The 13,050-nt window shown below is 44.9% G+C and overlaps 3 protein-coding genes across 6 annotated transcripts in view; 1 reads left to right on the top strand and 2 right to left on the bottom strand.

Moving 5' to 3' along the window:
• The first annotated feature begins 332 nt into the window (after positions 1 to 332).
• Positions 333 to 2,721, top strand: wfikkn1 (WAP, follistatin/kazal, immunoglobulin, kunitz and netrin domain containing 1). Its single transcript, XM_085790102.1, has 2 exons — positions 333 to 980; positions 1,137 to 2,721. Exons 1-2 carry the CDS (start codon positions 717 to 719, stop codon positions 2,652 to 2,654), a joined length of 1,782 nt encoding a protein of 593 aa, XP_085646228.1. The 5' UTR covers positions 333 to 716; the 3' UTR covers positions 2,655 to 2,721.
• mettl26 (methyltransferase like 26) lies at positions 2,715 to 6,541 on the bottom strand. Its single transcript, XM_085790209.1, has 6 exons — positions 6,194 to 6,541; positions 5,834 to 5,996; positions 4,275 to 4,334; positions 4,082 to 4,149; positions 3,691 to 3,769; positions 2,715 to 3,602 (listed from the first exon to the last, which is right to left on the bottom strand). Exons 1-6 carry the CDS (start codon positions 6,385 to 6,387, stop codon positions 3,546 to 3,548), a joined length of 621 nt encoding a protein of 206 aa, XP_085646335.1. The 5' UTR covers positions 6,388 to 6,541; the 3' UTR covers positions 2,715 to 3,545.
• Positions 6,542 to 6,666: 125 nt separating this feature from the next.
• Positions 6,667 to 13,050, bottom strand: part of LOC146991215 (girdin-like) — a 28,007-nt gene continuing 21,623 nt past the window's right edge. Inside the window, exons 25-29 of one of the 4 annotated variants that reach the window (XM_085790473.1) lie at positions 11,631 to 11,836; positions 10,759 to 10,839; positions 9,331 to 9,570; positions 8,633 to 8,698; positions 6,667 to 8,340 (exon numbers count right to left, since the gene is read on the bottom strand). In XM_085790473.1, coding sequence (XP_085646599.1) covers positions 7,250 to 8,340; positions 8,633 to 8,698; positions 9,331 to 9,570; positions 10,759 to 10,839; positions 11,631 to 11,836 — 1,684 coding nt within the window. In that variant the 3' untranslated portion in view covers positions 6,667 to 7,249. The remainder of the gene's footprint in view (positions 8,341 to 8,632; positions 8,699 to 9,330; positions 9,571 to 10,758; positions 10,840 to 11,630; positions 11,837 to 13,050) is intronic. The other 3 variants (XM_085790354.1, XM_085790291.1, XM_085790419.1) reach the window with 3 other exon arrangements.

Genomic DNA, 13,050 nt, shown 5'->3' on the forward strand with positions numbered 1-13,050 from the left:
TCTGTCTGTGACCTATTTTTGGAATTAAAACCAACTTCTACAACAGGACCTCTGCAGGGGATCTGATTATTACCTTATTTATGAAGGCCGCCTCTATAAAATCCTGTCTGGACACTTATAAAGTTGGATTTCTCACCACAATGTTTGGCTCCGCGCGCTCTGTTGTTGGGACAGCTTGCCACCGTGGCCCCACGTCTTCTTTGATGTTTTTACAATGTTTGTCCAGTTGCTTAGCGCATGGTGCTGCTTCATAAAAGTTTCAGACACTGGCCGACCACGGGGGCGGTCAGAGGGGGCTGCCCTCTCCACCTCCATTCACACTCTCAAAGACTGATGTTGCGTCTCTCTCTCATTGTGCCAGCTCCTCGCTCGCGTACGTCGCTGTTCTGGGGCGGAATCGACGTGAATGGGGGATTTTGTCCATTGTTGCCAGTTTTTGTTTTGATTTTCACGGCGAATGCTCTATGTGGCCATATAGCTTATTTTCCATACTTATTCCTGGGATATGTTTTGGTCACTAAGTGTCCAGCGCACGGAAAGTCGCTCTGACCGGTTGGATGTATTCACTTTTCTCCACTGCGCACGGAAAGCTGACTTTCATTTACGCGTAAAACGGATGTCTACATTTTAAGGATCCACAATAGTCTTCTTCCTTTGTTGAAGACCTAAAGGAGGAATGGAATTACTCGGTGGGCGACTCATGCAAAAAGGCAACAATGTATAAAATTCCTCTACTGCTCTTGGAGGATAGACGCAAAAAGGACACACACGGGCACAATGCTGCTTCCAATAAACCTGGATCAGGATGGATATGTGTGTGTTTGTTGATGCTCCTGGTTTGCGAACTACCCGATCTGTCACTGTGCGCGAGTGTGGCAGGATCCAAAGTTGAACACGAGGGACTTTGTCCAAACAAGCTGAATAACAATCTGTGGGTCGATGCGCAAAGCACCTGCGAGAGGGAATGCAGCGTCGATGAGGTGATGATGATGATTACACAATAACCACACATGCGTCTTACTAAGTTGATTTTCTGCTTTGTCTAATTCAGTAAGCTTTCATAACTGCTGTTTGTTTGTTTTGACATTTTGTGTGTGTGTGTGTGTGTGTGTGTGTGTGTGTGTGTGTGTGTATAGGACTGTGCGGACTTTGAGAAATGCTGCACCAACGTGTGTGGTCTCAACAGCTGTGTGGCAGCACGTTTCTCTGACGGCACGCCTGCACAGCCGGACGGGCTGTCCGGAGGAGAAGGAGACAACGCCCCCACCTCCACGGCTACCTGCGAGGGCTTCATCTGCAGCCAGCAGGGAGCAACCTGTGACATCTGGGATGGCCAGCCCATCTGCAAGTGCCAGGACCGGTGTGAGAAGGAGCCGAACTTCACCTGTGCTTCAGACGGCCTCACCTACTTCAACCGTTGCTACATGGACGCAGAGGCCTGCATCCGTGGGGTGTCTCTGACCGTGGTCGCCTGCCGTTTCTACCTGGCCGGGCCTCCCACCAGCCCACTGCCTCAGGACACCACGGCCAATCCCACGCCTACATCCTCCCAGGAGGACCCCATGCCCCCCACGCTGTACTCGAACCCCCACCATCAGTCCATCTACGTGGGCGGCACGGTCAGCTTCCACTGTGATGTGGTCGGAGTCCCCAGACCTGATGTGACATGGGAGAAGCAGAGTGAACGGCGAGAACGTCTGGTCATGAGGCCTGACCAGATGTATGGCAACGTGGTCATCACCAACATAGGGCAGCTGGTCATTTACAACGCCCAGGTGTGGGACACCGGGATCTACACCTGCATCGCACGCAACTCTGCAGGAGTTCTTCGAGCGGACTACCCTCTGTCTGTCATCCGCAGAGCTGACGATGACTTCTCAGAAGATCCCGAGATGCCCATGGGGAGGCCGTTCTCTCCGGCAGACTGCCTGGCTGAGGTGGACGCCAGAGTGTGCAGCGGAGAACGCCACGTGGACTGGTTTTACGATAGTAAGCTCGGCACCTGCATGGCCTTCAGCAACGGCGGATGTGATGACAGTCGCAACCGGTTTGAGACGTATGAGGAGTGCAAGGCCTCCTGTCAGAGGGAGGGCATGGGCATCTGCTCCCTACCCGCTGTTCAGGGCCCCTGCAAATCCTGGGAGGCACGTTGGGCCTGGAATTCCGTCATGAAACAGTGCCAGGCCTTCGTCTACGGCGGCTGCCACGGGAACGCCAACAACTTTCTCACAAAAAAGGAGTGTGAAGCAAACTGCCCACAGCCCAAAAGGAAACCTTGCAAGACCTGTAAAGTGAAGGGGAAAATGGTGCCCAGCTTATGTCGAAGTGACTTTGCCATCGTGGGGCGGCTGACGGAGCTGGTGGAGGATCTGGACTCCGGGTTGGCCCGCTTCAGCTTGGACGAGGTCCTGAGAGATGAGAAGATGGGACTGACGTTCTTCAATACCAAACACCTGGAAGTGACTATTGCCAAGATTGACTGGAGCTGCCCCTGCCCCAACATCACCATGGAGGAAAACCCTTTGCTGGTGATGGGAGTGGTGCAGGATGGGATGGCCATCATCCAATCAGACAGCTACGTCAGAGCCATAACTGAGCGCCGGCTCAAGAGGCTACGTGAGGTTCTGGCCAAAAAGGCCTGTGGGGCCTCGTAAACCTCCCACCTACATAGACCCGTTTGCCCACCTCTACCTTTAGCACTGAAGATAAGCATCAGCATTGCCACAAGGATAGTAATTTAATAACGATTCTTTCAAATCAAAAGACAAAAATGTTAAATACGGTATGTTAATGACATCCACAGATCTTTTTTGTATTTACAATACATATTCATTACAACACAGGTTGTATTACATTCCAGATGTGTTGTGAGCCCATTTATATTAGTGCTGAAATGCGCTTTTAAATAAGCTGAAATATAGATATTCTTCCTTAACATGTATTCTGTATGTTTGTATTGTAAAAATAAGACTGTAGCCAGAATAGCAGCCACACAAGTCGAGCAGAAACACCAAGCTGGTGATGCTTAAGAAATAGACACCTACAGTATATCACATCTACATTATGTTTTTCTATTGTTTGTATTATTGTATTATGTTTGTTTTGTATTGGGCTCTTTATATTAGACTTTTACATAGGTGTTTCATATAGATTCCCTTGTGTTGTTATACTGTCAAGATCTAATCTACAGCATAGTCTCTGTTACATCTCTCTGCAAAGCACTTCTGCTAATGTAGTTTTACTGCCAGTCTCTGCAAACTGAATAAGAAATTAAAAGGGAGTAGGTGGCTGTTGTAAGTTAAATGTGGAACACAACAAATGTATGAGCCTTATTCATTTTACTCAAGTGTGCAATATAATAGATGAGAGTGTAACATTTCAGATTAAATGGTTTTTGTTTTATCTAAAGTCAGTGTGCATTGGAATATTGAGAAACATGATTCAGTTACAGTTCTGGAAAATTTGGCAATGTATCTGAGCTTCAAGTCTAAGTTAAGGCGCTTTGACCATCCTGCTCCGAACGTGGTCCCCATCCAGGAGACACTTCACACCAGGCTCTCCTTCCTGAACAGAAGACACTTGTTGTTTGCTGGCATGTCCACCTTGGAAAGACAAGATCATAAATAATGCATTAGTAAACCAATAATCCCAATAATAAACTAGTGTTTATGCTCTGAGCTGTTTACTTACAAGCCTCTCCAGGTATAAACCATTTCTTTGTGCTAAAGAGCTCAGGAGGGAGATATCTCGGAGTCCCCACTTTGGATTCCTGCAAGACAGACAAAAAAATAAAATAAAACATGGCTCTGAAATGTACCCACTGTCACAGCTGCTTTAGTTATCAGTGATGACAAAAACATAAATCACAATGATTTAGCATTTAGTCTCTATTATAAAGCAAACACTCATTAATGCAGTTTTATTCTAATTTAATCTAAATATAAATAACATCTGAGAAATTCATAGTTAGCTGTGTGTCTGTGAAGAAAAGATTAGGACCATGATTTTTTTTTTTTCAAATTTCTTCCTTAACTTCAAACATTGAAGCCTTGAAACATTTATTAAACACTGAGTATTTTACCTCTGTCGTAGGCTGTAGTCAAAGTCAATGTTGCTCTGTGGGCTGATCTGTCCGTTCACTGCATAGGGCTGAAGAAACAATGACAACCAAACATGTGACCTGACATGAACTGTTAACAACCACATGTTTACTGTTGATAGTAGCATGTAATATGCCATGTGCTTCTTTATGACACAAAATGTCTTTCACTCACCCCATATGTCAATAGAAGACCTTGTGGCTTTAACAGTGCTCCAGCCCCATTGAACAAACCCTAGAAGAAAAAAAGTAATGGCTTCAGGCACTAGCATCCCATAATATGCAGTGGGGGGCTGAGTGGAAGGAAGAACAACTGCACTGCCTTGGTCTCTTTCATACATTGAAAGACCTGAGGCTGATGTTGTAAATGGGCTATTGCTTACAGTAATTATGAATCAAAATGGTGGGAGTATACACAAGTATACTGTATTCTAATCTATTTCCTGAAACAGGAACAGAAAAAATCTGAAAAGATGCTCCATGTAACTTTTGAAATAAGAAATAACACAATTTTCTCTCACAAATGAGCAATAAAATCCAGCTTGTAGGTGCTTTTACATGCACTCACAGGTTTTACTGCTACAGCTTTACTCAGTCAGGACTGAGCAATTAGGGATGATGGCTAATGTTTGCCAAATTAAGTTAGATATTGCTGTGTAACTGACATTATTGGGTTGATGACTGTTCCTGAGCTGTTTAGCAAAAGTAACAAAGGGTTGCTTTAAGTAAAGAGAAAATTATCAAAATAATACCATCATGCTGTATAATGCTTCAGGCAAAGGAAGTGGCTCCTGAACTGGACTGATTTAATTATTACTATATAACAACTAGTATAGTATTATCATTATAACTAATGAGCTGCTGAACATCTGAAAGGCCGATATCTGTATATCTACAGCTCTGGAAAGAATTAAGAGACCACTCCCAAAATGATCAGTTTCTCTGGTTTTACTATTTATAGGTATGTGTTTGAGTAAAATTAAATTAATTTTTTTTTGTTTTATTCTATCAACTACCGACAACATTTCTCACAAAATTGAAATAAAAATATTGTCATTTAGAGCTTTTATTGGCTGAAAATGACTAAACTAGTCTAAATAACAAAAAATATCAAGTCTTTTCAGACCTTGAATAATATTGCAAAGACATCATAAACATGTTCATATTTATTCCTAAACAACACAGCAAGAATATTTTAACTCAGGAAGGCGTTTATAAATTAGTTATTGTGGGATAATGTCAATGTTTAATCCCAGCAGTGTTTTTTATAATCTTCATATAAAATCAGATGTGGTTCAGGTGATGACCTCATCAGTGTCTCATTAAGTAGAAGGAGTTGTGTTTGTGTTGGTATTTAAAAAAGAAAAGAAAAGAAAAGAAAAGAATGACTGTCATACATGTAGAGATGCTTTTAAGAAACATTTGTGAAAGTGGTCTCTGTATATCGATAATGTCTTCCTCCCTGTTCTGAGGCTTTGCTTTGATAATGAATATGTGCTACTTTAGCACAATATACAGACACAAAATAAAGAGAAACTCAAGCCCCTTAGGTCTACGTAGGATTTAAGAACAGATAATAATGGAGGTGCTGACATGGCCTTCAACACATTTATTACCAAACACATCACCCAATCACAAACGACCAGGTAGCCTACAGTAGGGCCTCAGGTCGTGGGTTGGTTGGGATCAGAGGACCAATGACAGCAGTTTGTTTGGTGCATGTGGGCGTCCTACCTCAGTACATGCTATTGGAGAAATGTGGATCATGTTGATGTTGACTATCAGATCAAGGCTCTCATCCGGGATCCCTCCCCAGTACTGATGGGGCAGAGAAGCGTCCAGGTGGATGGCAGGCTTCACATTGTGCAGCTGGTAGTGAGCTCTGTACGCTTCTATACTGAGAGTGGAGACAAAAGACGTTATTGTTAATGCGCGCACCCACCAACAATACACTGACCAGCACAGTCTGCCTGTATGATCTGATTCTGCACTTTAAAATCATATACTATAGGCTGATGTTCAGTTTACTACGCACATATTTTCCCCAAATACCTGCAGTTTACTAGGGATATCGATAACACAGCCTGCGTTTACCTGTCCAGAGACTGGTGGTCGTACTCTGACGGCTGCCACGTTATATTCCGCAGGGCCTGAGCGAAGTGTGTGACATGCTGCCCGGTACCGGAGGAGATCTCCAGAGCCTGCAGGGCTCTCCCGGTGTGGACGCTGTCCCGGAGCACCGCCAGGATGGGCTCCTTGTTCCTCTCGGCGGCCGCAGCGCTCAGCATCGTCTCTCCGCCCGGGTACAACCGTCGACTGATCCGGTACAGCTTATGCAACCACTGCAGCAAACCTGAGTAACGTCGCTCCAGGTTGACTTCAACTCAACACCACCCCCGAATGTTTTGTTTTCCCACTGTAAATGGTCCCACTTCCGCGTTCGCTCACGTGACTTACTATTGCGTCCAATAGGAGCAGTGGGCGGGGACAAGCGCCTACCCATAGGCACTCTACCCCCTCCATCCCACACACAGGAATGACAATGCAAAAGCACTTTTTTTTTTTTTACACATAGGGGCTCTTTATTTAAGGGAAAATAGCATTCAGGAGCACGTCCTATTTTACAAGATATACATCTCTTACATATGAATATGACATTTCCATCAGACCTAAATTAAAATGTATGGGACATAGGCTATAGGTAAACTTAAAATAAGTTAACGGGCATAAATAAAAATGTTTTGGCAAACACAAGTACATGTAACAAAGGAGTGGCAGTGTGGTGAAGTAAAGGTAAACCCAGCTGAGATGCAACACCAATCTAATTATTCATGGTCAAAACAGAATTTTTTACACATCTCAGAGCCTGTGCAAAATCTGAACAGAAACACAACGGTGTGAAGTGCTGAACAGCCTTTTGTTCAGGAACACTGTAAGTATAAGGTGGTGATGTTATTTAAGGTGGGACAGAAATCTGAACCAAAAGCATCTAAATATCTTTTTTTGTCCAACACAACTTTAAGGATAACTGTATAATTAAATAGTCAGTGGATACAATTCGTTTTCAGTGAATTAAATTGTGTGCTTTGGGGCCTTCCAGCCACTTGCTGTATTTGAATGACACAATATTCAATGATGAGACAGCTGCCTTCATGCAACCGTGAGCGGCTTGTCCTTCTCCTCCAGCCCAGCTGCATGTTGTTCTGCATCTGGACTCTGCTCACCGTCCACGCTGAGCAGCGTCCGTGTTGAGTTGTGAGACGACTCCTGGCCCTCCGCTGGACAGTTCTGCACCAGAGGACGATTCAGACAGAGGAAGGTCTGGTTATTATTGTCCAGTGCGTCCAGACTTGTCGTGGTCGTGACCACGGAATCGCTGAAGATAGTGTTTGAGAACACAGAACTGAAAGTGAACGAGGAGCCGCAGAGTGACTCCTGCACGTGGGACTTTGGCCGGTCTGCAGGAACAACAACCGCCGGGTCTCTGGGAGGTTTAACCGGAGGAGCCGGCTCTGATTCGCTGTTTTTAATGTCAGCTTCTGGTTGTTGATTCTTAGTCACTGTTTCCTCCTGTTTGTTGCTGTCTTCTAAAACCCGAGCCTGGACAGAGTCGGTCTTTCCCCTGCAGTCACTGTTGACGCTGGAGCGTCTGGATGAGCCCTCGGCTGTAGAAATGACACTGCTGGCACGGGGGAGACTTTTAGGAGACTTTGGCTCTCTCAAACGCCCCTCTTTCCCCAGAGTGGTGGAGAAGCAGTTGAGGCACCCAGACATGGAGGACGACTTCCCCTGCACGTACAAAACTGTAATCGGTGAACACGCTAAAGCTCGGGTGGTGTCGGCCTTGCTTGAGCTTGATTTAGCATTCGTCCCACAGAGGCCTGGGTTTATTTTAGCCGAACCCCCCGAGTCCGATGAGCGACGTGCCCCTTTCCCTCTTGACCCCTTTCGGATGCTCTTCGTCCCCCTCGTGAGCCAGAAATCCTGAGAGAGTCCGAGATCCTTCTGTTTGGGCACAAACTGGAGATCTGAATTCTGATTGCTGGTAAGGGGCATGGTGGATGCTTTAGCTTTGTGTTGGGGGGTGGAGGTGTCGCTGGGGGGCTGATAAGAGGAGGAGGAGCGGCGTGACGGCGGCTGCTGGATGGGGCTGCTGCCGTTAGACCACGGCTCGTTCTCCAGACTCAGGCTGAACTCACCGCTGCTCTCACTGTGGGCTCGGCTCTGGATGCCGTTCAGACCTGGGAAGAGATGGTGATGGTTTTACAATGAGCTACGGTGCAATATACATACTCACACATTTCCACCTCTGTCATGAAAACATCTGTGAGCTCCATTTAAATGGTATTGTTCATCCCCAGCAGAGGGCAGCAGAGTCAAGTCTTGCAACAGTTACTGGCCCGAATGCTCAGCGCAGAGATTAATATAAAACAAGGTCATGATTGCGATTTGATGGATTTACTCTAATTCCTGAGCTGGTAATACATCTGTATGCTCGCTGAATCCTCTAAATGAGTATCAACAGAGCTTTACCGTGGTTTTGCACCTCGTTGTTGTCCTCGTATCCAAATGGGGCAGCGTTACCATTTGAGTTCTTGTCTGTGGGGCACAAAATGCAAAAAAAATCACTGACCGACACTTTTCAACACTTAAGTCTTCTACGCTTAAGGGGAGACACTACTAGTGAATAGGGTAAAGATTTTAAATAACAGATATCATCACGAAACTCCCCAAGTTTATCACTTACATTAAGACAAATCATTTTTGTATTACAAGTTTTGTCAAATTTTACTTTAAATATGTAAATGAGGCAATACCTGATGAAATATGCGCTAATTTGCATACATTTCCAGAACCGAAATCTGAACAATGGATGAAGCCCCTTTCAAAATTCTTGTTTTATTTTGTTGACATATTAGAGTCAGAAGTTTTTACAGAGGGGATTTTGGATATCTCTTTTTTATCACTTTGTAAATGAGAAAATACTGTCACCAGCCCTAAAAAATCCAATTTTGCCACGTTTTTAGGAATAAAATGTTGTATAAATCAGGCTGTGAATCTCAAAATTGATCAGTGCATGAAAAAACTGTGTTTTTGCCTATAGTGTCTCGCCTTAAAACAAAAAGCACACAGTGCCGCATTTTCTCTCCTCTCCTCACACTTTATTCTAACATCTGACTGATGAAGATGACATCAAACAAAAACAGCGGTAGCTACGTGGATGCCTCTACCTGTCACCCAGAGCTCCGAAACATCCGGAGTGTCTGTGTCTGTGATGTCAGTGGCAGCGGCGGTGTGGAGATGAGCAGATGCAGGCGGAGTAGGGGGGTGGTGATGAAGGTGGAGAATGGACAAGATGGAGGCGGTGAGGGATGAGTTCTCCTCCACATCAGCCTCTGACCCCTCCAGCTGCTCGGAGCTGTCTGCCCAGTGCCGGGCCGGAGCCGGAGGGGAGGCCAGGCTGCTCAGGGCTGCAGTGGTGGAGCGAGGAGCGGAGGGAGTGGGAGGGGTGGGGGGTGAGGGAGGTGGTTAGACAGGTGAGCCGGTGATGGAAGTTATGAGGTATGGTGTTGACAACATGGAGATGGAAATATCCAGCTTTCTCCATTGACCATACAATAACCTAAAATCCTTGTTTTATACTGTTGTATAGTATAGTACAGCTGGGGCAGAGCTCATGCAGCATCACCTCCTGCATTGCAGTATTTCTTTGACCTCCACTGTTCTAATAAAATAACCAGAGTATCTTCATATATAACCACTCTGCTGGGAAGTTACTACTTAAAGGGATAGTTTAACATTTCGGCAAATTGGCCCATTGCCATAATCCATAAATCTTATTCTTAGGAGTAGGTTTGTTCCTTTTAATCTTTGGTGCAAGCTATTTTTAGAACGGTGGAGCAGAGCCACAAGCTGCTAATGGGATTTCTTGGTTTCCCTCATCAAACTCATCAAATACACAATCCAACAACTCCAAAACGCTCTGGTGGACAAGTTGTGACCTGCACATTCACCACGCTATGAGATAATAATGGACAGAGTTGTTTTCGAGGCAAATTCATGCAAAACCGCTGATGTGCATTCCTTTTGGGGGCAGTTATTCGGCAAGCAGTCTCTGCATTTGCCTCGAAAACAACTCTGTCTCATAACGTTCCGTTATTATCTCATAGCGTGGTGAATGTGCAGGTCACAACTTGTCCACCAGAGCGTTTTGTAGTTGTTGGACTGTGTATTTGATGAGTTTGATGACAGAAACCAAGAAATCCCATTAGCCTCAGTAGTGTAGCTCTGAGCAGCTCACGGCTCTGCTCCGCCGTTCTAAAAACATCTTGCACCGACAAATAAAGGTAACAAACCTACTGCTATGACTATAGGGATTATAGCAATGGGCCAGTTTGCCAAAATGTTGAACTATCCCTTTAAATCTATCATATCCTAAAAAATAATCAAAGTTAGTGTGAGGGAATGAGGTTGTCATAGCTCCACACATTACTAACATGACCTCTGATGATGAATCCTACTTAAAGCCAGTGTTACAGTAGCATTGTGGCATGTGATGGGTGATAAAAAAAATAAAATAAAGCATAGACACGCCAGCACAATCAAGTTAGGAGTTAAATAATAAAAGGCTAGAGACACTGGACCACGGGGCTTCTTACACATGGATCGACGAAAGATGGACTTGACTTTGTCTCTGTCCTTCAGCCTGTTCCTCATACGGGGAAACATTTTCAGTGTGGCTTTTTGTCCACATGAGAGGTCGACAGAGAGGATGGGTGGGAGGTGACGGAGCAGGCACAGAGAGAGTAAAGTGAGGGAAGGTGAGGATAGGAAGTGGAAGGAAGGGAGAAGGGTAGGATGTAATCGGGAGGTAGGGAGGGTGTGAAGAAATACACAAAGACAAGTGAAAAACACAGGGAAGACATTAAGGGCTGTTGAGGAAAGTTTACACACACATCATGCATCAGGAAAGAATGACAGTTTGGACATGACACACACAACCCGTATAACTATTCAACTTCCCTGAGGACACACTAACTGTTGAAATGTTGAAGTGTTTATAGATTTCATTTTTAATGCATGCAATGAGTTTTTAGTCATTTGAATACATTTCCAACCTTTGTTGACCTTTCACACTTATTGTGTGAAGATACTACCCACATGACAACAATGTTGAAACAGGTCTACTTTAAAATGCACGTGTTTAAGTTCTTGCATCTCCTTGAAAATTGTGGTGGAGCGGGTAGTTTGGGTGAATTTTGCGAAGACGTCTGTCCTTCGAAGGGAGCTACACACACAGAGGAAACCGCCGTGGTTATCAGTTGGCCCACGTCTCCTTGTCCTCTCTCTGTGGGCTGCATCTCACATGAAAACACTCCTGAATGATCTGTGCACCCTGCCTCAGAAGATCTCACTCCGTCGTCTATTGCCGCAGCAGTGACGGGGGGTCTTTGACGCTCTGATGAGGTCGGCTCTGCCAAGTCAATGGGAGATGATCTGGTGGTGGATTCATGGGGGTTTTTATACTCACTGTTGTTGCGCTGTGGGGAGACGGTGTCACCTGCTGAGGCCGAGCCTCCGGAGCCGTCTGAGCTGATGAAGGAGCCGTTGTCGTGGGAGGACAGGTGTGGCTCGGCAACACCAGAGTGTGTGGGTGTGGGGGGCCGCTCTGGGCCGTGCTCTCGGCTACTGGATTTCATCAACTTCTTCAGTTTCAGAGTTATCCAGTTTCCTCGTCTGTAGAGGAATGACACGGCTTATTAAGTGGGACACATACTGAATGATCAGGCACAGCATGAGACCGGCTGCTCCGCTATAGATTTCTGCACAGAGCAAATAACTATGTGCATGTGAAAGTGGATGCTCATTGTGACATACCCAAAGTATTAAATACAAAGTTATTAATCATCCCTGCTGTAAGCTTTATGGAACGTTTTAGCATCTTGCAGCTTACTGTTACGACTGCACAGTGCACTGTTGTTTTTACCACAGCAGGCAGCTGTTACCAGAACCAAACTGTGTACAACCGGCTGAGCACAAAACAGCAGGCAGACATAGTAATAGTGACTGATGGATGTAACTAAGAGGAGCATTTACAGCTAAATTTGATTTCTTTCAGCAACTCCATCCCTCCTCTCCCCCTCATCGTTTGGTTTTCTGTCAGACAAAGTTAGCAACTAACGAGCTGATCAGTTAGTTACAGTATATGTCAAACTCAATCACACAAGTAAAGGGACCAAAGTTTAAAACAGCATGGCGCAGGTCAAACTGTATGGGCATTAATTGAACAGACAAAAACTGACGTTTATATGAGAAATAGGAATTTTAACAGTCAGCGTACTGTAAACACTGTCAATGAAAATAAAATGAAATGAGAACATAATGAATGAAAATAAAATAACTTTGTTTTTTCCGTAAATGGTGCCTTCACACAAAATGAGAATACATCAGATATGATGAAATAACAGAACAATTGGTTGGTCTGGTTTTCTCTCCAGCGCCATTGTGTACTGTCCATGTCAGATACTTGGCATCTGTTCTTGGCTGCAGGTTCATTTATGTTTGGAGTTTGAACCGAGCAGAGTGGCGCTTGTCAATTTACTGCTTGGTCACAACCGAATTGTAGCTGTTGCAGTGTATTATGGGAGGCCATGTATAATAGAAGTATGACATTTTCTTGTGGGCCACATACAATTGTATCGAGGGCCAGATCTGAGTTTGACATGGCTGTAGAGCATCTCACAACTATATAGTTAACTATTTCCCAAGGAGTTGGTGAAGACCAAAACAAAGCTAAATGGAGAGTGAATATTGAACAAGTATTGGTGCTCATAGGTGTGAATGTGAGCACATAAAGTTGTTATGTCAGCCATGTGATAGACTAGTGAGCAACCTGTCCAGGGTGAACCCCAACCTCAACCCATGTGAGCTGAGACTGCATCCAACCCCCA

Source organism: Trachurus japonicus, chromosome 1 (assembly GCF_045865225.1).
Source record: "Trachurus japonicus isolate A0001 chromosome 1, Traja_1.0".
NCBI lineage: Eukaryota > Metazoa > Chordata > Actinopteri > Carangiformes > Carangidae > Trachurus > Trachurus japonicus.